This window comes from Falco cherrug, chromosome 8 (genome assembly GCF_023634085.1).
Source record: "Falco cherrug isolate bFalChe1 chromosome 8, bFalChe1.pri, whole genome shotgun sequence".
In the NCBI taxonomy this organism is placed as follows: Eukaryota; Metazoa; Chordata; class Aves; order Falconiformes; family Falconidae; genus Falco; species Falco cherrug.
The window spans coordinates 41917710-41941841 of NC_073704.1; the positions used below are offsets into that span (position 1 = coordinate 41917710).

Genomic DNA, 24132 nt, shown 5'->3' on the forward strand with positions numbered 1-24132 from the left:
TTAAGCCTATATAATTTTAAGGAACAACTCAAAAGTCAGAAGAAAGGTGCAAAACTGCTGTGCTAAATATTTCCATGTGTTACTTCTCCTCAAAGCTGAGAAAAAGCGTACGTAGGTACTGTCGGGGTTGCACTTAACCCTCTTGCGTGTTGCTGTGTGCCATTGCATGCTCAGTGCTGGGCTCGCACACAGCCTGGCCTCAGGCCCGTCAGTCCAGTACCACGGGCTGGGAGGCGTCCCCACACCTCAGAAAGGAGCAACAAGACTGAAAGGATCGATCGGTCTTGGATTGAGCGGGCGTAACCCTATGCACCCTCTGGCAGGAGATCCAGGCATGATATTTAGTGCTTGCTGCTGGTAGAGGAGTGGTCCTGAGCAGAAACTGGGGCTGATCTCATTGCTGTTGACCTCACAGTTTGCTTTGATGAAGCTGCATCTGATCTGCACAAACAAGTGTTGGAAGTAAGGCCGAGGACATCAGCACAGTTAAACCAGAGCATAACTGCTGCAAGTAAATCAGATTCCAAGTTAACAATTTAATTTCTAGCAGACAGAGAAAAATCAGAGGGCTAATAAGATATGAACCTAATAACTCAATGTACCTGGACTGAGCATTTCCATCTGTTATCACAAGCTCAGATCTCAGCACAAGATGCAGAAACAGCAATTGTGCAATGAGGATGTGGACACAGGCGTGAAAAGCGAGAGGAGGCAGGTGGCCATGCCCACCTGTGTGGTAGAAAGCAGGATCAAAGCTGACAAGGCTTTATGTGCTGATGTACAGGTGGCTGCAGAAAAGATGTCGATATGGCAATTGGTAAGGTCCTTCAGAATGATGGCAAACTTTTCAGGTTCCAGGTGGTTTTTAGATTTGTATTTAATTCTCAAACAAAATACATGCTGTTCTAAGATAACTTACAGTAACACTAATGCCAACAGGCCTGACCATTATTTTGCAACTTATATCCACAATCTGTTGAGGCTAGATAAGGCATGTTTCTTGTATTTGTAGGAAATTGCTATAAATAAAAGACTAACAGGCACTGGAGCAGATAGCAGATACGTTGTACTGGGTAAAACATGATGAAACGAAGTGAAACTGCCTCTTCTTTAACAGTGGATGTGCATGAGGATAAAGACTATCAAGTCTTTATTTCCCATCATCAGGAAATCCCTGCAGAAGCTGATTTTCTTTGAGAAGACTGTTCTCAGAAAGCAGCCTTTCTTTTTTTCTTTTTTTCATTTATTACAGAAAAAAATCCTCTGTAGTCTTCTAGTCAAGGTCAGCTGTTCATGTGCTGCAATCAATAATCTCTTCTTAAGTGTACGCTGCTCAGCTCTCACAATGGAGTTTATGGCTGCGCTACATCTTTATCATGAATGAATACTACCTTTCCACTGCTGAGCTAGGGTCTAGCTAGTTATGAAAGCCTGCTGCTGACCCGCCAGCTTTGAGAGCATTCTATCAGATCACCTGGAACTTCACTGAAATGTCAGCTCAGGGTCTATCTGGAAATGCTGAGCACTGGGGGGAAATGAGGTTTCATAAACCACTCTTCCTTTCCCTTCCAAGTTTCTTCCATGGATAGCTAAGTAGACAATGGTTCGGGGGAATTTAAGAAAGTCTCGGCCCCAAACTTCCAGCTTTGTTTTAAGGTAGAGATTTTGGTGACAAACGGCAGTACCACTTAGCTTCAGTGAGGGCTGGGAAGTATGTGTCTCATTCTCCAGTGACATTCCACACATGACCAGGCACAGAGCCCTTGCCAGGCTGGCATGGCCATTAACCCCGGTGCAGACAATGCCTTCCCTGGTGGCATCACCCATTGTGAATCGCCCAGGTGCCTGGGATCAGCTTCGTAAATTACGCATTGTGTAGCTGGTTATTTAGTTTAAATAAACACATGTAAAAATGAAGGTCTTGTTTATTAATTTTTATCCTGGAGTAATTTCTTTAATTTAAGTGTGAGCCAGCTAAGCAGCTTTTTTATTTAGCAATGCTGCCACGCTGATTTTGACATTTGCAAATGTCGACATCCCAGTTACAGACTACAACAAATTACTCAAAAATTGTCTTGTTCTCCCAAAAGAATTCCTTTGCTTTGCACTTACTGCACTGATGTTAAACAGTCACCCTACGCATGGATGGTTAGTTTCATTACAAATTTTGGAAGTCTGGTTTTAAACTTATAGCACGATTTAGAGCTGCCTTTGGCTTCTTGCCTAAATGTAAGCCAAAGAATCCAGTTTGCCCTGCAATTATCCTAAGCTTTCCCAGGTATGCGTGGCTAGCAGCGGCTCCCAGTCCCCAAATGTCTCCTTTTGTCCAGAGGGATTTTAAAAATGTTAAGATGATTTCCCCCTGATTCAGAAAACTAAGGCTCTTGAGTGCTTCCATGGTGGGAGTTATCGACTGGGAAAACACTGGGACTCCTGATACTGGCACAAGTTTGTTGTTGTAGGTAATTAACAGCAACACTCAGGCTTATGTGCAAAACTGTGTCATATTCACTTTCCCGTATGCAATATAAGGCAAAAGTAACACTTTCCTACACCACACAACTGCTGTATCCGGGATGCTGAAGCACCGTGTTTTCTGCTGGGTTTGAAAGGGAGCTGAGGGTTCATTTCTGATTTGCAGTGCTCAGCTTCAGGCACCTGGGACCCCTCTGGGGTGTCTGTGAGGTCCTGCTCTGGGACATGAGCCTGGGACTGGTCAGCACCCAGCACAGCTGGCAATCTGCTGCCGGGAGAGTGAAGGATCCTTGGGCAGAGACTGTCTTCAGCATCCTGTACCCTGACCCTCATCTGTTATCTGTGATAGTCTAATGCTCTCTTATCTCACAGCAGTGTTGTGAAGCTTAATTAACTAATTAATCTTTCAAAGAATTGTGATAGTCTTAGATAAAAGACATCAGGCAAAGTATCTCTTACTATTCCTTTCACTATCGACAATAACATTGTTATTAACACCCAAAGAACTGTCTAAGGTTTTAAAACTTTGTTAAGGATACTGCAAAAATTTTAGGCTTTTAATGAGGCAGTTGTACGAAATTCTGACCTGCCTCTCGGGTAACACCCTCCCCGGCGCCCATGGAGCAGAATCCTCACTTTCAGCATTGCTCAGGCTCCCAGACCAAGTCCTGCACTGGCTGATGTTCTGTGGGCAAGGTGCTCTGGTGTGGGGGTGTAAGCCAGGACAGGGCGTGTCGCTCACCATCCCAGTCCTGAATATATGATGTCTTTTTAAGATTAGAATGAGAACATTCAATTAGTAGCGGGTTTAGAGCACACACAGAGAAAAGCTTACTGTCACTTAGACACTGGGTTTTGACAGCAGGATTGTGTATGTCACAGCACATGACTCCCCACGCATTGCTTTTGTGGCAGCTTCGGAAGCCATGCCTCTAGCGCAACTCTCATCCTACATAACGTAAATTAAGACATGCTCATTTTCTAAACAACAATGCCTATTGCTCCCCACCCCCCCAAATTAATCTCCATGTGGACAGTTACCATGTCCTACCAGGCTAAGCCAGAAATACTCCCACATCCCAGCAGATAGGTATGGATGTGGCCAAGTCCCATCGCAGGGCACACCGGTACATTTACCGTGGGCTGCCAGGTAACAGCATCAACAAATTGTCGTGTAGCTTGATTCAAGAGATTTACTGAATTTCTTGAACTAGCTGGCAGCAAAAGGCAGAACTTCACAGATAATCACTGAAAGCCTTTAATGATGTTTGCAATTTTATCTGTAATGGTGAGCTGGCACAACATGGAGCCCCAGAGCGGTGTGTGCACAGCCCTGCGCTGGGGTGCCAAAGCAAGGATGGAGTGAAGGCAGTGATGACCAGGAGGAGAAATGGCAGCAGGAGTGTTGTCGCAAAGGTGATAGCTGAGTGGAACTCCTTCTTTCCTGGAAGGATAATCGAATGTTAAAATAAGACAGTGGGATATGGATCAGCAGGGCTCTTGGGCTGCAGAATAAAAAGAGATGTAAGCATAATACAGCCCAGCCACCAAATGGGTCAATACCTTCTGGAGCCGAGGGAATTGCCCACGATCTGGAGGAGGTGCCGAGGCACCACGCTGCTGGGGCTGGGGTATCCAACACCGTCCCTGCACAGTGGCCCAGGGGAAAGCACGGCCAGGGTCTGGTTTGGCCACCACGATGCCGGAAGGCAGCGCTGGAGAAGACTTGCAGGGAATGATCAAAAGTGGAAAATAACACCTGAAGAGCAGGCAGCTTTGAGGCACTCGGGAGAAGGATGCTCCCTGATTACGGCAAGGCCTCGCCTGTGGATCCGTTCGGGTGGTGTCACCCCGCACCCACGGCCATTTATCGGCCCGCTGCCCCCACCTCAGCGGGTGCAGCCCGGTGGCAGGCGACGCCCCCCGGACCTCTCAGCGGGGCCGGAGGCGCCCCCGCGGGCTCGAAGGCGCCGGGCCCCGACCCGCGGAGGGTCCCGGACAGGCTGCGGCCACCGCCCGAGGCGGCCGGAGCGCCGGGCCCTGCGCCCCACCGCACGCCGGGCCGGGCTGCTCCCGCGGGGGGAGGCGGGGGCCCGGGGCAGGCCGCGGGGGCCGGCGCCGCCCGCTGAGGTAAAATGGACGCCGAGGGGGGTCGCCCCCGCCCCCGCGGGTCGGCGACCGGCCCCGGCCCTCCCTGCCCCGGGCGGCGGCGGGACTACGAGTCCCAGCGCGCCTCGGGCCGGGGGCGGAGCGGGGCTTTGTGCGGGCGGCGGGGCGGCATGCGGGGGAGCCGCCGCCGAGCCGCAGCCGGAGCCGGAGCTGGAGCCGGAGCGAGCCCGCCCCGGGGGGAGGGCGGCGAGCCATGACGGGCGGCGGCGCGGCGTTCCGCCGTCGGTGCTAGAGGGCGACCGCGGGGCGCGGAGCCCGCCTGGCGCGGAGCGCGGAGGCAGCGCGGAGGGGCCGCCGCCGCCGCTGCCGCCGCCGCCATGGGCAACGCGGGGAGCGTGGACTCGCAGCAGACGGAGTTCAGGGCACACAGCGTGCCCCTCAAGCTGCCCATGCCCGAGCCCGGCGAGCTGGAGGAGCGCTTCGCCGTCGTCCTGGTGAGTGCCGGCCCCATTGTCTGTGGGGAGCGGGTCGGGCCGCCGGGGAGGGGGCGCCGCGTTCTGCCCGCCGGCCTGCGCCAAGGGGCCGGGGGAGCTGCGGGGCCCCGCGCCCGGCCGGGGGCGTGCGGGGCGGCGGCGGCCGCGGAAAAGTTGGGAGCGCGGGAGGGAGCTGCCCCGCCGCGCTCCCCCTCGGCGGGGCCGGGCCGGGCCGGCGGCACAGGTGGGCTCGGCGGGGCGGTGCCGCCCGCACCTCGCGGCCCGGCCGGGGTGGCGGGACGGGGCGGCGGAGCGCGGGGAGCGGAGCGCGGGCAGGCGTGTGCGCCGGCTGCGGCTCTTTGTCTCGGGATCCCCCGAAGAGCCGCTTTCGCCCGAGCCCGGGCGGGTCTCCCCCGCCGCGGGGCTGCCCCTCCTGGCGGGCGAACCTGCGAGGAGCCGCCGGTGGCGAGAAGCTGGCGGCGGGAGCCCTGCGGCGGCCCGGCCTCGGCCTGGCGGCTCCCAGGAGCCCGGGCTGGCGCCCCCCGGCCGGCTGTGAGGCGGCGCCCCCCGGGCCCCGGGCGGCGGGTGCGCTGGGCTGGGCCCGGGGCCGGGCTCCGGTTGGTGTCTCGCTCCCGTCCCCTCACCTGAGGAGCGCTCCGTGCTTGGGATCGCCTTCCCGGGAGGACTTCCCAGGGAAGGGCAGCGCTGGGGCAGACAGCCTGCTTCCCTCGGGTGGCCGCGGAGTGCGCGCCGGGCATCGCGACCCCTCCGTTCTTCCGGCTCCCTCTGACTTCTGAGCAACGTTTATGTGAAAACCAGGGGCTCAGGGGGGAGCAGGCGTGAGCCCCATGTGCGTGCCATGCCTGCGGTGCCTGCCGTGCCGTGTGAGAGCCGCGAGGCCAGCCGCTGCTGCCAGAGTAATTCCCGATCGGATACTAGCGCAGCCCCCCCAGTATCTGAAATACTCTTGGTGCTGAGCGAGGATTCGCAAACTGGTGTGTGTTGGGGATTATTTCTGGTTAGACCCAATTAGATTATCATGTCTAAGAAAAGAATAAGCCTATTCAGTCAGGAACCCCCACTGACGAGCCAAATGACAAGTGCGATGTTACGATGATTAGGCAGAATGGAAAAAGCCCGATCGCACATTGCTCTCGTCGGGGAAACCCGTGGTCTCTCTACAGCTGGGAGATATCCCCGCACGCAGCGCGTGGCTCGGAATCGAGTGGTGATTCATCCTAACCTACCAGAAGGGTGCCTGGCTTAATGTGTGCGCGTGGTCGGTGGGAGAAAATCAGTGGTTTTGTGTTAGGACTGATTGATTGGATCAGTACAAGGAAGGGATGTCACTTTGGGAAAGGAGAGCGAGTTAGGTGCGTATAGTGTAAATATGGGAGATAACAGGGCTGTGCCTGTAGTTTCTTGAGGTGCTTGAAAGGAGGAGGTGGCATCAGTTTTTAGAAGATGGACTTAAATTAAGGGTCAGAGGACGAGTGCTGTAGCTTTGCTGGAGGGAGGAGAGGGTGCCGGATGGTCCGCTCCCATTGGGAGGAGCTGTAAGATGGGGCCCGGAACAGCCCAAAATTGCCTTCAGCCTGTTCTCCAAGCCAGCCGGGGATGGCTGGTGTTTGCTGCAGCTTCCAGGAAATATCTGGCCGGTTTATGACAGAATAAACTCCTAGGCTGTTATTACTTTGTTTTCTCTGTGGCTCTGAGGGGAAGATGACTGTGCCACTGGTCAGACCCCAGAACGGGGTAGGCAGTAGAACAGCAGGGATTAATGAGAAAGGAATGGTGGCTGGGGAAAAAAAAGATGAGGAATGTTTTCTGTAGGGAGAGAGGATTAGTCAGGAGATGGGCATATGAAGGAGGAGATGCTGAAGGTTAAAGGACTAAATCTCACCTTCTTTGCATGCTGTCTTAAGAAATTAGCCTGGCACAAGCATTGCTCACACAGTCTGAGAGCCCTGGTGAGGTCCCGAGGGGCTTTGTTGACAACAGCAATCTTCATATCACTAATGAAGTTTCCAAGACTGTTTTTGGTGTTGATGAACATGCAGCTTGCTTGAGTTGCAGCTGTGTGTGGGGATATACGGTCATCATGCCAAGCGGTTCATTTCTGTTTCTGTATGTAAAGAGTGGGGCTGTGTGGGAAACGTTCCTCCTGTGCAGCCTCACAAAAGTATTTTTTTCTTCTCACCTTGTACAGAACCAGCACAGTGAGCCATAGCCCTCTAAAACAAGTGCACGTCCGTGAGGAGAGCACAGGTTGCCCACGTTTTTTTTCCACAAGTGCCATGACATTGCCTTGTTTTATTTTTTCCACTTCACATGTAGTCTCCTGACCTTCCACAAGATCTTTGTGGTCCCTTCAGCAAGGAGATGGATGAGCAGCGGTGCGCCTGGAGGAGATGCGCATGTGTGCTAGCTCTCATTTGCTGGGTTGTTAGCAGATGTAGTCTTGAGGAAGGTCTCTGGTGAAGTACTTTGTCCACTCCAAACATAGAGTCACCTTGCTGCCTCCTTGGTTAGCCTCGCTCTTTGAGGTCTGAGGTGCATAAATTGCAGGAGATGATGGGAAGTGCTCCAGGTCATGCTTTTTTGGTTAAGCTCTCCAGTGTAACTAATAGGCTCCTCCAGTCTGTAACTGTGCCATTGGCATTACTGAGGATGCGCTGAGCTTGCCTGTGGCAGTGCCTGACTGAGGTGAAGGACAGCAATGCTGGGTCTGTCTGTGTCACACCTCTTGGTCTGCTGGGCAAATAACATGAGAGGATTTTCCTAGTGGGTCTGTGTCTTCTGGTGCTGGTTTTGGGATTGCTGTAGTAAATGTGCTTCTCTGGCTTGTTTGTTGTATTGAGATTCATATGCGTCTCTGCTAGCGAGGGCTGGGGTCTGTTTGTTTCAGGAAGGCATCATATTTGATGGGATAGTCTTTGAGGAGAAAAAGGTGGAGGATAACCCAAGGGAGATCCAGGTTTCTGTCTGCAAGCTAAACATTTTTTTTTCATCCTCTCAAACTGATGTGAGTCCTCCCCTTTTGGTAGGACGTGGGAAATAATTCCCTTGGTTTCAAGTTTATGCAAGAGTGTAAAGTTCAGGGAGGTGGTGGTGTGTTACTGCCACCGAGCTCCCAGTTTGCTGGTGGCGGGTGCTGGATATACCAAGAGGTAGATTCCAGCTCTTGCGCTGACTCGGAGCTTGCCAGCCCTGGCACAGCCCCTCGGCTCGGTTGCCTGTCTGCAGGAACCTCCCACCGTTGTCCTTTCCCCAGCATGCTCACTTTTCCTCCTCAGCTGTGTTGGATTTTTTCCCTGGCTTTATCGTATGGACACATGGGACAAGTGTGCGTGAATTATGAATTCTGGTAACAAACCCTATGTTATTGCATAGGAAACCATTGTTCAGCGTGTGCAAGTGCAGTCACAAACCAAGTGCCCCGAATGGGTCTGTAGACATTATGGCACCGCCATCCAGTGCAGCGAGCTGTGCGTTTGGAGGTGTGGTGGTAAAAGCCAGGCGTCCAGCGCCTGCAGCAGGGTGGTCTTTCTCTGAACTGGTAACGGGGTTGCACGTTTGCAAATGACACGTGGTTTGTAGGAAGCAGCCAGGACAGAGTTGGCAGGGTAAATTGTTGCCTAATGAGCTGTGATTGACATAATTTGACTGCTGGATTACAAATCTGCGGTGAGGTTAACAGGAAATATCCTCTTACCCCCACCAAGTGGTGTTTCATTTTACAAAGGAGTCTTCTGTGCCCGGTCCTGTAGGATGGAGGGAAGGGTCTGAAGGGTGAGGGGAGTGTGGAAGGAGGAGGTCTTTCTGCCATCCCACTCCTGGCCCTGCTGTGCTCCATCCTCAGTTTAACGTGGTAGTACCTGCCTGGAGGCAGGGCATCAGCTCTGCTTCTGTTGAATGAACCCAAGGCTTTGCTAACAGGAACTTCTTCGTTCCGATAGAATATCCTTCTTCACAGTGGATTTTGTCCAAGCATCATTTTCCATACCAGTCAAGGGACTTTTAGTGTCTATTGCTAAAGAATTTGAAAGCTCAGTGTGAAAACTCTCTAACGTTTCCCAGCTGTTTTCCATTCCTCTTCCTGGTCATCTATCAAATATATTATGCATTTTTTTATAATATATATGGTTTAGAGTCTGCAGATTAAAGAGCTTGATGTGGTTGCAGGAGTTACCTGCGAGGTAGTATTCGTTCCCTCACTTTGGTGGGGCACTGGGGTCCTGGTTGTAATTCCTAAATTTAACAGAACTCTCTTGGGTCTAATTTCAGTTGAGACCCTGTGCTCCCGATAGGCATGACTTGTGTTGGTTTTGTGGAAATAGAAAGCAGTACTGTGGAAGCTGAGAGACACTAGATTAGATTTAGGAACCACCTCAGGGAAAGGAGATTTCAAAAATTCAGATACTGAAAAGTCCTTCTGTGTGTTCTTCAGGCCTCATCTCTGACATGGTTCTGCCACTGGGCTCTTTCCTTGAGGTCTTGTTTAAATGATTCAAGCAATGACACCTTTTGCTTGAAGAAACAATCTAATAAATCATGCTGTTAAATATATATATTTCTGACAGGTTAAATTTATGGAGTGAAGTAGTACTTGGTGGTGACACATCCATCAAGTTGCCTTGTACATCAGTAGATGGCATTTGTAAGTTTTTCCATCTAGATGTTACAGAAGAGTATTTTTGTAAAACTGATTTTTTTTTTTTTTTTTTTTTTTGTGAGTGGAATACAAGGGTACTGTGGTGGATATTTAGCTAGGAGCTAGTTAGTCACGTTCCTAAAATTAATTTCAGATCCTGCAAACCTGGAAGACTTAAAAAATGGCTAAGCTGATGTAGGTACATGTATTTTTCTGTGTACCATTTTTCCATACAAAATAATCCCCTTAATTTATTGGGCGATAATGATGGAGGTATGAACCCATTCTGTCAAACCGTGTGTGTCACTTGTTCATAAGCTCTGAATAGCCTGAGAGAAAGTGGTGGGCTTTTTGTCACAAGACCCAGGTGACAGGGCTAGCTGTTTGCCCCCAGTGGGGCTGAACCTGCGCCTCGCCTCTGCCTGTCCCGGCGGGGCTGTCCTGGGAAAGGGGTGCTGCGGGGGGTGCTCGGCCGGGCGCCTTGGGTGGGTGTGAAAGCCTGAATGTGCAAACCCAGTTAAGGTAATGATGGCAGAGAGGTTTCCTAATCTGCTTTGTGCTGTGTGCTGTATAAACCCATCATCGTGTCATGTTTCCTTCCAAATTACTCCCTGCTTTTGTCTAAGGTGAATAACAACAGGTCAATCAACTTCTTAAGGTGGAAAACACAGCGGGGTGAGAAATGTACACATCCATGAGCCTGGCAGGATCGTTGTTTTGTTTCGTTTTTTTTCCACTTTAGGTGTGGGCAGTGTTTTTTTGCCGTACAGACCCTGCTTCCCACCCGCAGCTCCTGTGCAGTGCTGGGCTCGGGGAGGACCCCGCAGCCACCGCACATGGTGGCCCACCTCCCATGTTTCTTCTGGGGAGGGGCCGGGCCTCTGCGCAGTGCTGGTGGGGTTAGCTCCTGGTGGGGTAAGGTCCTTGCCATGGCTGTGCCAGTGTCCTGAGACTGTTGGCTTGTCTGCAGCGACCCTTGGGCTCACAGGGAGATGCTCCTGTGGGCACTACGTTCCTCCAGCCGAGCATGAGCTAGCAGACCCCCTGCCCTTACCCTTAACCTGCACCATCATCTTTCCTCCAGTGCCCTGAAGCTTTATTAAGCATCTCTTAACAACTTCCTTAACCTTGTGTGCAAGATAAAGGTGTGGTTTTGTCTTCACAATCAAGGTCACGCAGAGCTTGGCCCCGAGGTGTTAGATGGTCTTTTCTGTGGTACTGGGTGTAGTGGGTGATGCTAGGGAAAGAATCTGAGAGAGGTGCAAAATGGAATTCAAAGTTTACAAGGTGATCTTAAATAAAACACTAGCTGTTGAGTTGTTTTTTATTGATGATTGAATGACTTAGAGCCACTGGAGTCTGCCTTTAATCTTGAATTGAAAAAAGAAAAAATTGCTTTAGCTTCTCGTGCTGTGTGAAAAGGTGCTAAAGTCTACAGAAACCTTTTCTTTTTTACACACACCCCCAGTAGCAAAACTCAGCAGAAACATGAAAGGAATCAAAACCATTTGATTTCCCCCATGCGTTTGTTTGAAAGTACATGGTGGTACTTGCTATTTTTATTGTATTTTTGCATCATTTGACAAAGATTGTAAATTATTCAGGCAACTTTTTAAAGAGTCCAAATCTTTTTTGAAATAAAGCAGCTATCTCAAGGTACGCATGCTAATTATCAACCCATGTTCTGTGCTTGTATGGCTACTTCAGAAGGGGAGTATTTGTCTCAGGTGGGGTTTTGGGTGCTGGGTGCTCCTTACAGTTGCAAAAGGGACTGGTCTGCTGTTTTGTCGTGGATCAGCACCGCCTCTCTTTTTAACAGGGCCCAGGCAGTCTTTCGTTGTCATTTTGAGCCTGGCATCTGCTGAACACAAGATGTTTTTTTTTCCTAGTTTGTTGGAAAAGGTGTTTTAAATCTGTCATCTTGGTCTGTCAGTTCTGAGCTAAGGGAGTGAAAGACCCTACAGGAATAGCTGGGTTTTCCCCTCATTATTTGTTGCTTGGAATACATCCTAAAGTCAAGCCAAGCTTTGACATTCACTTTCTGATCTTTTGTTTGGTCTCTGGGATGTTACCAAAGGCAAACCTAGTGCCAGTTCCTGCCTTTACCCCCAAATAAATTTTTAATCTTGAGCTTTCAGCATTTCTGCTCGTTTTTCAGTGTTGTAGCTGTTCTTCTTCCAACTTGGTAACAGAGAAGTGAGAATGAATACAGCCTACTGTTCATTTTTAGAAGTGGAAAATCCCTGTGATTCATTGCAGTTTTGCTTTTGCTTTTCTTTGCTGACCCAACTACTGGTCTTCCTGCAGCGTGTGACACTTGCTTTTGGGCAGCAACTTCCTGAGCGAGAAGTGGCCGGGGAAGGGTCCTGGGGAAGGGTTTGTCCTCAAGTGGCACCATCGCCACTGACATCCAGATGAAATGGTCCCACATCAGCACTGCCCAGTGATGACTTGTAGCATGGGGAAGTTAAATCGGTGTCCTGGGTTTTGGTGCAAATTCTGCTGCACAAGTTGTTGTCAGGACTCGAGTGACGACCTCAGTGGAGCTTAGTGCCGTTTTCACCATGGCTCGCTGGTGTGCTCTGGCGTGTGAGGGGATGTGTGTGGCAGATGTCGGCGAGCACATCTGGTTAGGCACAAGTCCGAAGCTTCGTGTGAAAGGGTGTTGTCAACTTTTTGAGCTCCTTTTAAATCAAGGTGCTAACAGGGTACTACCACATAGTGTTCTTAGATAACAGGAACTGCAAATTTAGAATTGTTTAAAAAATGCTAAGATCTTTGTCCTGCTTGTAGTTTTCAAGGGTGGCTTTCCAGGAGAGATGGTGGAACAGGGCTGGCAGTAGCAGCAGCAGCCCTGCAGCCTGGCTTGCAGACCTCCTTCTCAGCTTGATTCGGTTGGGCAGGGAAGGCTGATGCCCGGCTGCTCGGAAGGAGCCATGGAGGAGCACATGCAAATGCTGCCATCATGACCTTGCATGAAGCGGGAACTGGAGAGCTCTTCACAACATGATGAAATGAATTATGCAAAACATGCTAATGCATCAACACTCTTCGGCACCAGCTTATTTTTAAGCATCTGGGCTGCTTCTTGAGTTTGAATTAAGCACATTATGATCACAATCAAAATACTTCCCAGTGCAGGAAGCCATAAAGAAAACCACAAGAGAAGCGGTTGTTTTTCCTGGTCCCTTCTGGGTGCTGTGTCCTCGGGAGGTGTGCGTGAGGGCAGGAGGCATGACTGTATCCGACAGGCTTTGCAGGATGGTGGTTGGTCCCCTGGGAGCGCTTGTGGATGGAGCATGTCCTGCTCAGCAGGGTTATCTCACAACTGGGAGAGGTAAACATGATTTTCTTTGGTATCTAGAATATTAGAAGTTGAAACTAGCTGAGGAGCAAACCGTAAGTTGCCTGTTCTGAGAGGAACAGTTTGAAACGCGCTGCCAGGCAGCAGTGAAGCAGCTGTTCCAACCGCTGGAAGACTTCCGCAGCGAGCAGTGTGCAGCCGCATTTTAGACAAACTGAGCTGAATTATTGTTTGTTTTCTTCTTTGTTTGTTTGAAAGTGTCCATTTGGGAATTTGGTATGGGAAATAAGTGACACCAACTCATTCCATTTGATTTGTGATTATGTTAAAAAAAATTATAAAATCTAGCCTGGGCCTCCAGCAGTTACGTGCTGCAGCATCACTGCAACCAAAGACCGCAGCCTGCTAGTCAGGTAAAAGCACTTTCAGCCGCTGTTGCTTAAAAAGCAGTAATTGCCCATTTATCACATCCTGCTAATTTCAATTCTGAAGGGTCAGCGTAGTAAAACAAGCAGGTTTTTAGTGCTTGGACTTTATATGCTGAAGGGCTGTGCTTTTACCCATGCAGCATCGTTGCTGAGAAATGCCATCTTCCCAATTACTTCTGTAAAGGGCTCCCAGATCTGTGGGTGGCAAAGGTGCGTGATGTGCACCCCTGTTTTAACTAAATATTGTTTCCCTTGCACTGGTTGTTTTGACCTTGATCATCTGCATTGTAGTTCTAATAACTCAAGATGCAGAACATGGTATATGGATCTATTGGAAAACATAAGCTTTAGTTTGTCCCGGGCTTTGTGACTTCCTAAAATAGTGTTGCGCTGCCTTTCACAAGTGTTTTGTTGCATAAAGGCTTGGATAATTTGTAACTTGCTCTACTCTGTTATAACTAACATACTGTAGAAATTTGATGTGTTGGTTTTCAATTTACCATGGGATCTCTAACAAAACAAGTGTTTGTCTTCTGTAACTGGGCAGCGTTAAACATATATTTGGGGAGGATATTCATAGAGCAGCATAATAGACGTATTGTATTGGAAATGAATGGTCCTCAGACGAGTGCTGTGCGATACGTGGACCTCCAGGACTCTGCATTGCAACTCTTGAGAGCAACTGTGTGTACTTGATCATGAGCTGGAAACGTGCCCAGCCGCTTCCCGACTGAAGTGTTGGAGAGGCAAGTGAGGACACCTCCCCATGGACACCCTGCGGCCATTTTCCTGGGAACTGTCCTGCGGTGTGCTGGGACCGCTCGGGTGGTGGCAGCCTCTGCAGCCTGGTCTGTGTCCCAGAGAAAACTCCTGTGTCGGAAGGGTCCTCGGGAAAATCCTTAAGAGATACGACTTCTCTCGTTGTGTTGCCTGAACAACACAGAGAGCACAGTGTTAACTGTGGCTCCTGCCCTTCCAGAAGTTGTGTCCTGGTCCAGCGGGCAGAAGTGCTTAGTGATGGGGGCAGGAGCCTGCAGAGCTGCCCTTGCCTTCTCTGATGTTTGTGGTCTGCTCTGGCCGCTCTCCCCTGTGCGGATGTTGGCTGAGGGCAGAAGTTGCTCCCGGACAGAAGATTCTTGAGGCCTCCCAGAACATTTGAAGAAGTCGTCTTAGTTTTTTTAGTGTGTGTTTGGGTGTTGTGGGAGATATCTTAAAATACAAGAACTAGTGTTTTGTTTTGTGGTTTGGTGTGTGGTTTTTTTTTTTTTTTTTTAAAATATACATTATTTGGCCAGAAATCATTTTACTATAAAAGGACTTGGGGTGAATATAGATTGTACATCTGTTACTTGTTTGTCTGCAAAATGACTGTACCGTTGAGGCCAAAAGCGAAGAATAGAGGGTTGCACAAATTGGCAAAGTTTCTGGAGTCTTTCAGAAGCCAGTAATTAAAATGAAGCAGCAAATTGTTCAATCCAGAAATTCTGGTTGTTCATCCATCTAATGCTCTGGCATGTCCCTCTGCTGACTCCTCTTGTCCTGCTTTCCATCTCATCAGAGAGGCAAATGAATAACACTTGTCTACCTCCGGCAGTTTGCAAGCCAGCTGTTGTGGCAGAGGTAGGTGGCACCGTTATCGAAAGGGTCTGTGAAGCAATGGAGATAACTTGGCAGAATTTATACAGTTTTCTGACAAACGTTTCCAATCATTTAGTGTCTTTGGGAGTGCTTCAGAGGGCTTCCTCAGCCTTACAAATACAGAAGATCAAATAAATTAACTATCACAAATATTTAACTTAAAGCATGGTCAAATAGGAGCTTTGATGTTGCATATGTCTATGAGGGCCTCTGTCTATCTGTACACTCTCACAGATACGTTAGGTCAATGTTTATTTTTGTCTCTTCTCTCAGACATAGTAAGCCTAATACTGCAAATCTAACTAATTGCGTTCCACCGTCATATGCCCGGTAGCATGCCTGCCTCAAAACAAAATACGGCATACAGAGTTTTACCCTGGGGGAGCTGGTGGTAAGCAAACCATTGCACGGTGTAGTCACAGTGATGAGGGCTGTGGGGTTGCTTGGCATGCCACCCCTAGCGTAGGTCATTTTCTGTTGCATTTCCATAAGGTGCTGCTTGATGGCCAGCCACACTCTTCAGGTAAACTGAGTAAGTCAGTTTGACTTAGTGATAATTATTAAAGTGCACCATGTATTGAGCCAGGAAGTGTTTGGTAATGATTCTAATCCTTTTGTGATAGCATCTAGCTTACTAGGTAACTCTGATGAATGGTTGTGAATCTTGTTTTCTAAAAATTGCAGTTTCTTAAAATAGTCTAGGAGTTGTCATGTCTTCTCAGCGATCCTCTCCCAGCGCACAGGGAGTGTGTCTGCGAAAACGCAGTTCCGCTCTATGTCAAAGCTTCAAGTACAAATACCTGTTCCCTTGATCATGTAAGTGAATATCTAAGTGTGGCAAATGTACAGTATTCTTTTTGGTAAATAAAACAAGAACTTTTGTACTTTTTGCCATTTTTTTATCTATGAATCTTTCACAAGCCTTGCAGTGCTGCAGAGGAAGATGAGGCGTGCGAGTTACACTCATTGCCTTTTGGAAAAGGAAGCCTGAATTGCTGAGCCCCCCAAAACTGAGCAATAGGATAGCGATTAGAAATAAAGTCTCCCAACATCCCAGCATTTGCTGTAACCCCTGGGAAAAGAAAATGGGAATGCTGACTGCCTCCCCCTGTGAACATGTGCTTGACACATTGGGAAGCCTGCTGTGTCTCTCCAGCTAGCGTGGGGATCTGGGACCTGGCAGCTGGCATTTGGCTCTTTGAAGTCACCTTTGCAGATCGATGTCAGCTTTCCTTTAAAGTCTTTCATTTGTCTAGCTCAGTTACACAGAAGCTGAAGAGCAGCATTTTAGTTTATTTTCTGGTGTTTCAGGGCATCTTTTCTCCTTGATGTATTTAAGAAATCTATATTTGTATGGGTTTGGGCTGGGACAGAGTTAATAGTTTTGTTTGCTTCTCACCTTGTCTTCTAGTTTTTAATTTTCTATTGTATTCTGGAGGTGAGATGAGGCTTTTGTCCCTCTTTGTGTATGCACATGTGCATCAATTGAAATATCTCTTTATGATGACCAGAAGGTGTATTTCAAAGATAATTGGCCTGTGAGTCCCGATGATGGTGGGAGAGGTGGTATTTATCCACAGATGCTTCAGTCTGAAAAAGCTGGTTGGCCATGCAGTCTGCTCAGCGCGCCCTGCGAAGTTCTGCAGCACCAGTGCCACCCAGAAGACTTTTCTTTTGGAGAAGTAAGGGCAGTATCAAAGCTGTGATGGAGCTTGTTTCAGGAGAAAACAAGGATGAAATAAGGTCATGAGGGTCTGAAGAATCATCTTGATTTGGAAATTAATTCTGTGTTTTCTATCGGTAGAAAAAAGACAAATTTCTTCTTTAATGTAGAGATGTCTGAGCGGATGAATGATGTATACAAAACACTGTGGGAAGATGTGTGTTGTTTTTTTTGTAAATCCTTTTATATGAGAACCTATAATACGTGGAGTAGATAGTCAACAGTATTTGCCTTGTGTGTGTTTACCATGCTGAATACATTAATGAAAAGTAAGAGATTCATCTGGCTCGGATCAAATGGCAAAGAATGGGAGAAAGAGGAGTTTAGGAAGCCATGTCTCAGACTTCGTACAGATTAAAACGAAATGACATGACTGACCTTTCCTCCTGAGCGAGGCTTCTCTCTCGCATACAGCGAGTCTGCAAAAGCTTTGTACAGCAGATCGTTGGTACCGTATCGTTATCACAGTTGTCCAGCTCTCTGTAGGGTTGCTTGGTATGTGAGCAGCAGAGATGTTTTCCAGGAAAAGCTGTGCCATACGCCTGTAAATCCAGACTGTTTTTCAGACCAGAAGGCAGGTGGGCTTTCTCTGTATTAACGAAGGATTTTGGCAGAAGATTAAGTGCTTCAATTAGAATATGAAAGAAATTGTGCAAGAGTTTACATGAGCCGAATCCTCCCGTGTTCAGCAGCAGCAGGATCCTTCATCAGCAAGTGTGATGCAAATGAATTTGTTGTTTCAAAGAGCAGGGTAGGAAAACCACATCGCAGTTTTCACGTGCTGTTACCACTCCTGCATCCTCAGATACTGCAGTAATTACAGGGGCAGTCAGTGTGTCATGAGCATGCTACATTTTCAGTTACGATGAGGAGATCGGACACCTACAAATGTGAGAGAGGCAAAAATTGATTAAGCATGAAATTCTTCTCTGGCAGTGAATTCTTGGCTGGCTCAGAGATAAAAGGTTGCACAACCGAAAGGGAAAAGGACTTTTACTCAGAAAGCTCAAAGCTATTGTTTGGTTTTGCTAGTGTTTATTTTACTTCTGATGGCAAATCTTTGTTAAAAGTGAATTATTCCTACTGTTTAGCAAGTGGAGTGGAAACTACCCAGATGCACTTGTAAGGCATTCGGTAGATTGTTAAAATTGTTTTCGGTGCTCTGAGGAAGCGGTGTTCCTTGAGGTGTGATAGCCCGTGTAGACCGGAGTATTCCTTGTGTTTCTGGTGCAAAGCATGGTTCTTGTATTGAAATAACCCAGGCAGTATACATAAAGAAGTGTATAGATGCATTAAAACAGAAAAAAGAATACCGGTTGTAAAATATTTTTAAGGTAACCTACAAGCTTATTTGGGTACATTTTCCCAGTTGCTACTGCTGAGCCAAAGCGTATTCCGCATTTGGAATTCTACTCGCAGAAAAGACATCTGAGGAGAAAACCACCTCCTCTTAATGCTGGAGAAGTTCCTATTTGGATTTATTCTGTCTTCAGAAATAGTGTGTTTAGGAATTACTTGTTAAGAAGGTATTTCTTGTGGGACTCTGCTGCATCAGTGATGCACGTGTAGCGTCTGCCCAGTCGTGCCCTTCCCGGTGGGGCTGGTGGGAGAGCCGTGTTTTAACGCGCTGGTGAACCATGAGCACCACAGGTTTACTGCAGCCAGAACTTCTCTCACAGAGGTGCTAGTGGGAAACAGGGCGTCTTTTGCTGAGCTGTAAAGCAGCATAGCCAAAACAGTGATGAAGGCCTTGAATGTGGCTGCTGTTATCCTGCTGAGCTTCTAGCGTGGCTGACCTTGTGCTGTGTGATGCCGTGGATGTGTCTGCCCTTCTCTGTGGAAGCTGTATATGCTGACTCTCCAAGGCTCAATAATGACCTAATTTTGGTTTCTAAGTTGCTGCTACTTACTCAAGGTGCTGGGGGCCTGGCTGTGGGCTGCTTCCTCCTCTTTCAATTAGTAGAGGTTTTTAGTTTTCTGCTTATTCCCTTGATGAGCAATTTTTGGATTGAAACTTTCCCTTTCCTCACAGGAGCAGGGATCAGCAGCTATTGCAGCATCTCAGTGTGCTATAATAATAATAAAGGCATTAGAGGTTAAAGGAGAGCAGATCAGTAGATTTATGTTTTTTTCTGGCCAGACGCCATCCTTGGAGATATCTGCGCTCCCACAGGGATTTCTGAGAAGTTGTGCACAGCTGAGAGCAGTTTGGTCCTCAGCGAAGGTGGTAGTTGGCATCGCTGTTCCTGCCACATTAACTGCCAGGGCAGGACAGAGACTTTTAAAAATGATGGAAAACTTATATGTTTGCATCTTGCACTCCAGTTTTACCAGGTGACATCTTCTGGCTACCAAGCAGTGCTGTCTGGTGGGGTGGCCTTCGCTTCTGGTGAACTGCCAGACTTGTGGAGCAGGAGAGACCCTGCAGGGCTCTTGGAGGGGTTGCAAGCATTACTTATTACTCGTGTGGGAACCTTAAAGGCATTTTAGTACTTTCATGAGCGCTGGCCTAAATACAGACTTGGCTTTGGGTTGCTGCGCTTTGTTTGTGGATCCATGCAGTGATGTGGGAAGTGTTGTGGTCTTGCATGGAAAAGTTAGCAGGAGCTGGGCGGCAAGTGGGCACATTTGGTATGTTTATTAGAAAAGCAAAGGGCACCCTAGCTTCATTGCAGGCATAGATTTTTACATCAACAGGACACTTCAAATGCAGCTGAGGAACTAACTTAGAGAGCAGCCTGCTCTGTCTCCCCTCAGTTGTCTTTAGGGCATTTCTAACTTTGTGGGAGGGAATGCGGCTGAAGAAATATCAACATGCCATGAGCAAGTACGCTTCATTAGGGAACACAGTTTAAAATTTTTGGCATTAGTAGGAGGCTGAACTGTGTTGTTTCTGTCTTGTTTTTGTGCTTGGTCATGGATGGAGGGAGGGATCTTGCATACTGTGCATTTGAGCAGCAGGGAACAATTTGACAACATATAATAAAAATTCATCATAATGATAAAGCTTGGGGGTGGGGGGGAAAGCTTGGGTTTGCTGTCCCCTGACTTGCTGAAGCAACTCTCCCTTGCTGGGCACCCTGAGATGCACAGGAGGCTGGTGTGGTGGTGGGAACCATTGCTCCTTTTCAGGGGTTGCCGCAATTTAAGGAAGTGGTGTTTAACTGTGTCTTCACCAATGCAGTTATCCTGTCTGTCAGCTGAGGATGCATGTCCTGTGATAAGTGATGTGATCTATTATATCACGTATTTATCACACTAAGATTATTTTTTGACTCGTCATCCTTGTTTATTTTTGATAGGAGCAGCCTGTAGCTTACAGAACAGCTAAGCTTTTTGAGCGCTGTCTGTGTGTTTTTGTCGTGAGAACCTGATGGTGTTTGCACATTGTCTTCATGGTGTGCGTTAGTGCAGCATACAATTTTGCAAATCTCATGTAACTGTGATGTCTTTTTTTCTACTTTTCATGTCGCATTATGATCTCTGGAAAATGTCATCAAGTGTTTCAGCCAAATAAGAAATCAAAAGACAAGCCATTTTTTTAGGGTAATTGCCTGTCATTGCTGCTCCCTCCCCAGAGAGTAGGAGCATTTGTATGGCTGTGGGCTCTGCCCGGTGCAGGGCTGTATCCCGCAGGCTTATTCAGGTGTTAAAATTGTCCCTCGGGTCCCCTGCAAGTGACCAGACATGTGGATATAGGCTAACGCTGACATGTATTTGTCTTAAAAGCAAGATTTGTGTCTCCTGAATGCTTCCTCCTGCCCTGCTGGGTGCAGGTCTGAGCAGAGGTCGGATGGGGCTGGGTGGTGGTGATCAGGCGGTGTCACATCAGGTGGGGTGCAGGGGAGAGCGGCAAGGAGAGGGGACGGCCTTGGCCTCCAGCAGGGAGGACACCCTTGCCTTCCTGGCTGGCATTGCCACGGATGAGGTCAACTTGCTCAGAGATGATGTTCATCATCTCTGTGCTGATGAGTTGTGTGGTGTGTGTGTGTTTTTTTTTTTTTTTTTTTTTTTAAATTGCTGGGGGACTGTATGTATCTGAGCACTCAATGTGTAAACAAGGTCAGACAAAGCAAATGTCATTCCCCTGATCTGATGGTATTTGCCCTCTGAAACGTATGGCTTGTTTGTAACATCTGGTGGATATCGGTTTTAATTTGAATGCCGCTGATGTTTCTCAAAGATGCTTTTCAGTACATTCAAGGGCCCTGATTTTGCTCGTGTTAAAGGCTATTGCACTTCCAGAGGGATACATGACCGTGCTGGAGGCATGAAAATTGGGCTCTTGGTTTATTTAAAATTATGCTGTCATGTCTGGTCATGCTGGGAGCAAGGAGCAACAGCAGCAAAAGGCACAAACTTGCCGGAAATCTTTGCGTCTAGGTTGGTGGGGACTGTTGGTGGTTGTGTGCCTGTAGATGCAAATCTAATCTTTTGTCCTAATCTGGCAAATTTAGGAGGAATTGATGGACTCCAGAGGTGGTCTTCTCCTCCTTCTCAGTCAAAAATACAGGCTTCCTTGCAAGTGTGGTAATTATCTACGTTACAAGATGGGACTAACAGTTTTTGTTCTCTTGTCTGGATGCATGAGATGAATTTAATAGCCATGGTTCTTTCGGAGAGCTTTACAGATGCAGCTGAGGGCTGAATTTGGTCTTGTATTTTCTTATTCTTAATCTACAACAGTCTGCATTCCTAAATTAGAGCAGATGTGCACTAGAAATGTATACTAGGAGGATTCGGAAATACCCCAAGCCTGGAGTGGGGAGCAGGGGGTGTCACGGATGGCTGGCTGACAGCCAGCACAAGTCCCTCCATCCCACACAAATGGTGGCAAGCATTGCTGCCCTTCTTGTCTGGTAGGGTCAGGTAAAGGACCAATTCCCCCTTTTTCCCTTTCCTCCTACCGTCAGGTTTTGTCTGAAGGGGTTTATGTCAGGGCTATTCCCTCTGCTATCCCTAAAGCACTCCTAATGTGGATAAAACTGCTCCCGTTTCCTGGCCTGGCTCTTGTAAGAGATGCAAAAGCCTTGGGTTGAACATTCAGCCTGAAACAAACTCAATATAGAGACTTCAATGAACAAGTCATTGCTTGTCACAGTTAAAAGCATCTGGAGATAAGCTGGCAAGAAGGACAGAATAATAAATCATGTTGTTAGCCTAGCAAGATGGACTTGTACAAATTCAATTGGAAATTTAGGAGTGAAACTAACTCCTGGGTTTTTACAATATATCTCCTTACATAATAGGAATAGCACATATTTATTTCTGAATATAGCGTAGTATATATGAGCTTCTGTAAAATGAAAAGGTTTTATTTTACTTTAGATAAAACAATAACCATACTTACAAACCTTTATGGACAGACTTCCTTGTATTGCGTTTTCCACTGGATTCTCTTATTTAGAGTCATAGAATGGTTTGGATTGGAAGAGACCTTAAAGATCATCTAGTTCCTTCTTTCTGTTAAATGCTTAAAACCTCAGATTATATGAAAATATAAAATTTTCATTTTAATAGGCAACATCTTTTCCAAAGATTTCCCAGAGTCCGTTGCTTGTGGTAGCACCGTATTGTGCAGAGGTTATGTTACATGAATAACCATTTCACTTAGTCATACACAATTTAGGACCTATAGAGTTTTGTACTGTTCTGTTTTGTACTGGTTAAATCATCTGGAAAACCTATTTATCCTGTATTTTTTCTGATGCTAAACCAGTCAAAGTTGACATAAGTTTTCTTCAGTGTGTAGCCATGAGTGCTCAGGAATGGTGTCCCACCTCAACAGAGCATCTGTGGTCAGCGTTGGATGTGTCAGAAACAGCATAACTGTTCTAAAAACCTGGTGCACGAATTCCAGATGATGAGAAATTCTCTTTACCCAGTAAGCTTTCAGTGTGCCCTGCCTGAGTGTAGTTGATTTAAGCCTTCTTTCTAAAGACTGTAATATTATAATAATCCAAAGAATAAGCCCACAGCACGGGTTTTTCTCTTTCTTTCTAAACAGATACTGTTACTGAGAACCAGGTAAAAGCAGATATTATTTTAGGGGCATGGAAGTAAAAAAAACAACCCAGCCTTTTATTTTGAAGCTTATGTGCCAGGGAGTATAATTCTACATGGGGATACAGGAGCTCTGTTTCAGTCTTACATGTCCCTTTGCGCTTGGCTCTGCCTTGTGGCTGATTTGCCCTGCTCACAGGTAACGGCGTGTGGGGTTTTGCCCCTGCTTTTCCTCTGCTGTCCTGGAAGGCAGGTGGGGAGTTAGCTGGATGGTGTGCGCAGAAGATGCTAAAAGGCTGCCAGGATGCAGTGACCTTGGTACCAGCTGGTGTTCAGGGTCCGTTTCAGTACCAGTCTGGTACCAAGACAGTCTGGTAACGGTGAATGCAGTTTTTCAGGCTGGGTGTCCTGCCTGTGCAAGCAGTGACAAAGCAGAAACTGTGCTGAGATCATGCAAACACTCTTACTGCTGCCAGCCCGAGCTGTTGCCCTCCTCCGTACTATAGTCCGTGCTGCATCATGAGCCATCGAGGCTTCACTGTGACTTGGTGCCTGTGACTCTTACGCCAAGAACTTGCGTTGATTCATATAAGGGCTGGTGGGTTTGGTAAATTGCAGCGTGTTGGTTTTGGTTTTTTCCTCTGTTAGTTCATATTGATAGTGAAATCAGTATTGTATTGCCAGGGCTGTGTGTAGGAGACTGGGCAGGCTAGTGTATGGGAGAGGCACTGGTGGGCCTGGGAATAGCTGACCTGACCTCTGCTGCTGGAGGAGTTTCTGTGCCAGGATGGTGTTTTCTGTTAAAAATAAGGAGTTGAAGCGCATGCACACTCGGTGCATCCCTAACAGCCTCCTGCTTGCTTGTGCTTCCATTTTGATGACGTATGGTATAAATGTCATCGCAGTGTTCTGTAAAGCAGGGGCCAGCTGACTTGGGGTGGAAATGACAGACTTGCCATTCTGGCTTCTCATTGAAGTATGCCGCTGTAATTCATAGAAGCGAAAGCAAAACTGAGGGTCTTTGGAACAAGGGTTCTCACTTCAGAAGCAAATTGACAGGTTGTGTAGCAAGTCCATTGCTGCTCCAATCGTAAGTATTACTGGAATGCTGTGTACAGTGGTCACGCTCTTAGTAAGATTTTATAGTTGGAAAAAAATGCAGGAGAAAATTCTGTGGGAGAGCAGTCTGGGCGCATGGTCCAAGGGCATTTAATACTAAGAAGCAGTTACCAGTAGAAGAGATTTCTAAATAATGGTGAAACCATTTACTTATACAGGAATTTTAGATTAAATTACTTAGAATCAGAGTTTCTGGCCATCTTATT

General features: G+C 47.6%; 1 protein-coding gene across 13 annotated transcripts in view; it reads left to right on the forward strand.

The window, feature by feature from the left end:
• Window positions 1-4779: 4779 nt before the first annotated feature.
• Window positions 4780-24132, forward strand: part of FMNL2 (formin like 2) — a 152851-nt gene continuing 133498 nt past the window's right edge. For 11 of the 13 annotated variants that reach the window (XM_055717466.1, XM_055717469.1, XM_055717465.1 and 8 more), the window contains exon 1: window positions 4780-5078. In XM_055717466.1, coding sequence (XP_055573441.1) covers window positions 4962-5078 — 117 coding nt within the window. In that variant the 5' untranslated portion in view covers window positions 4780-4961. The remainder of the gene's footprint in view (window positions 5079-24132) is intronic. The other 2 variants (XM_055717475.1, XM_055717474.1) reach the window with 2 other exon arrangements.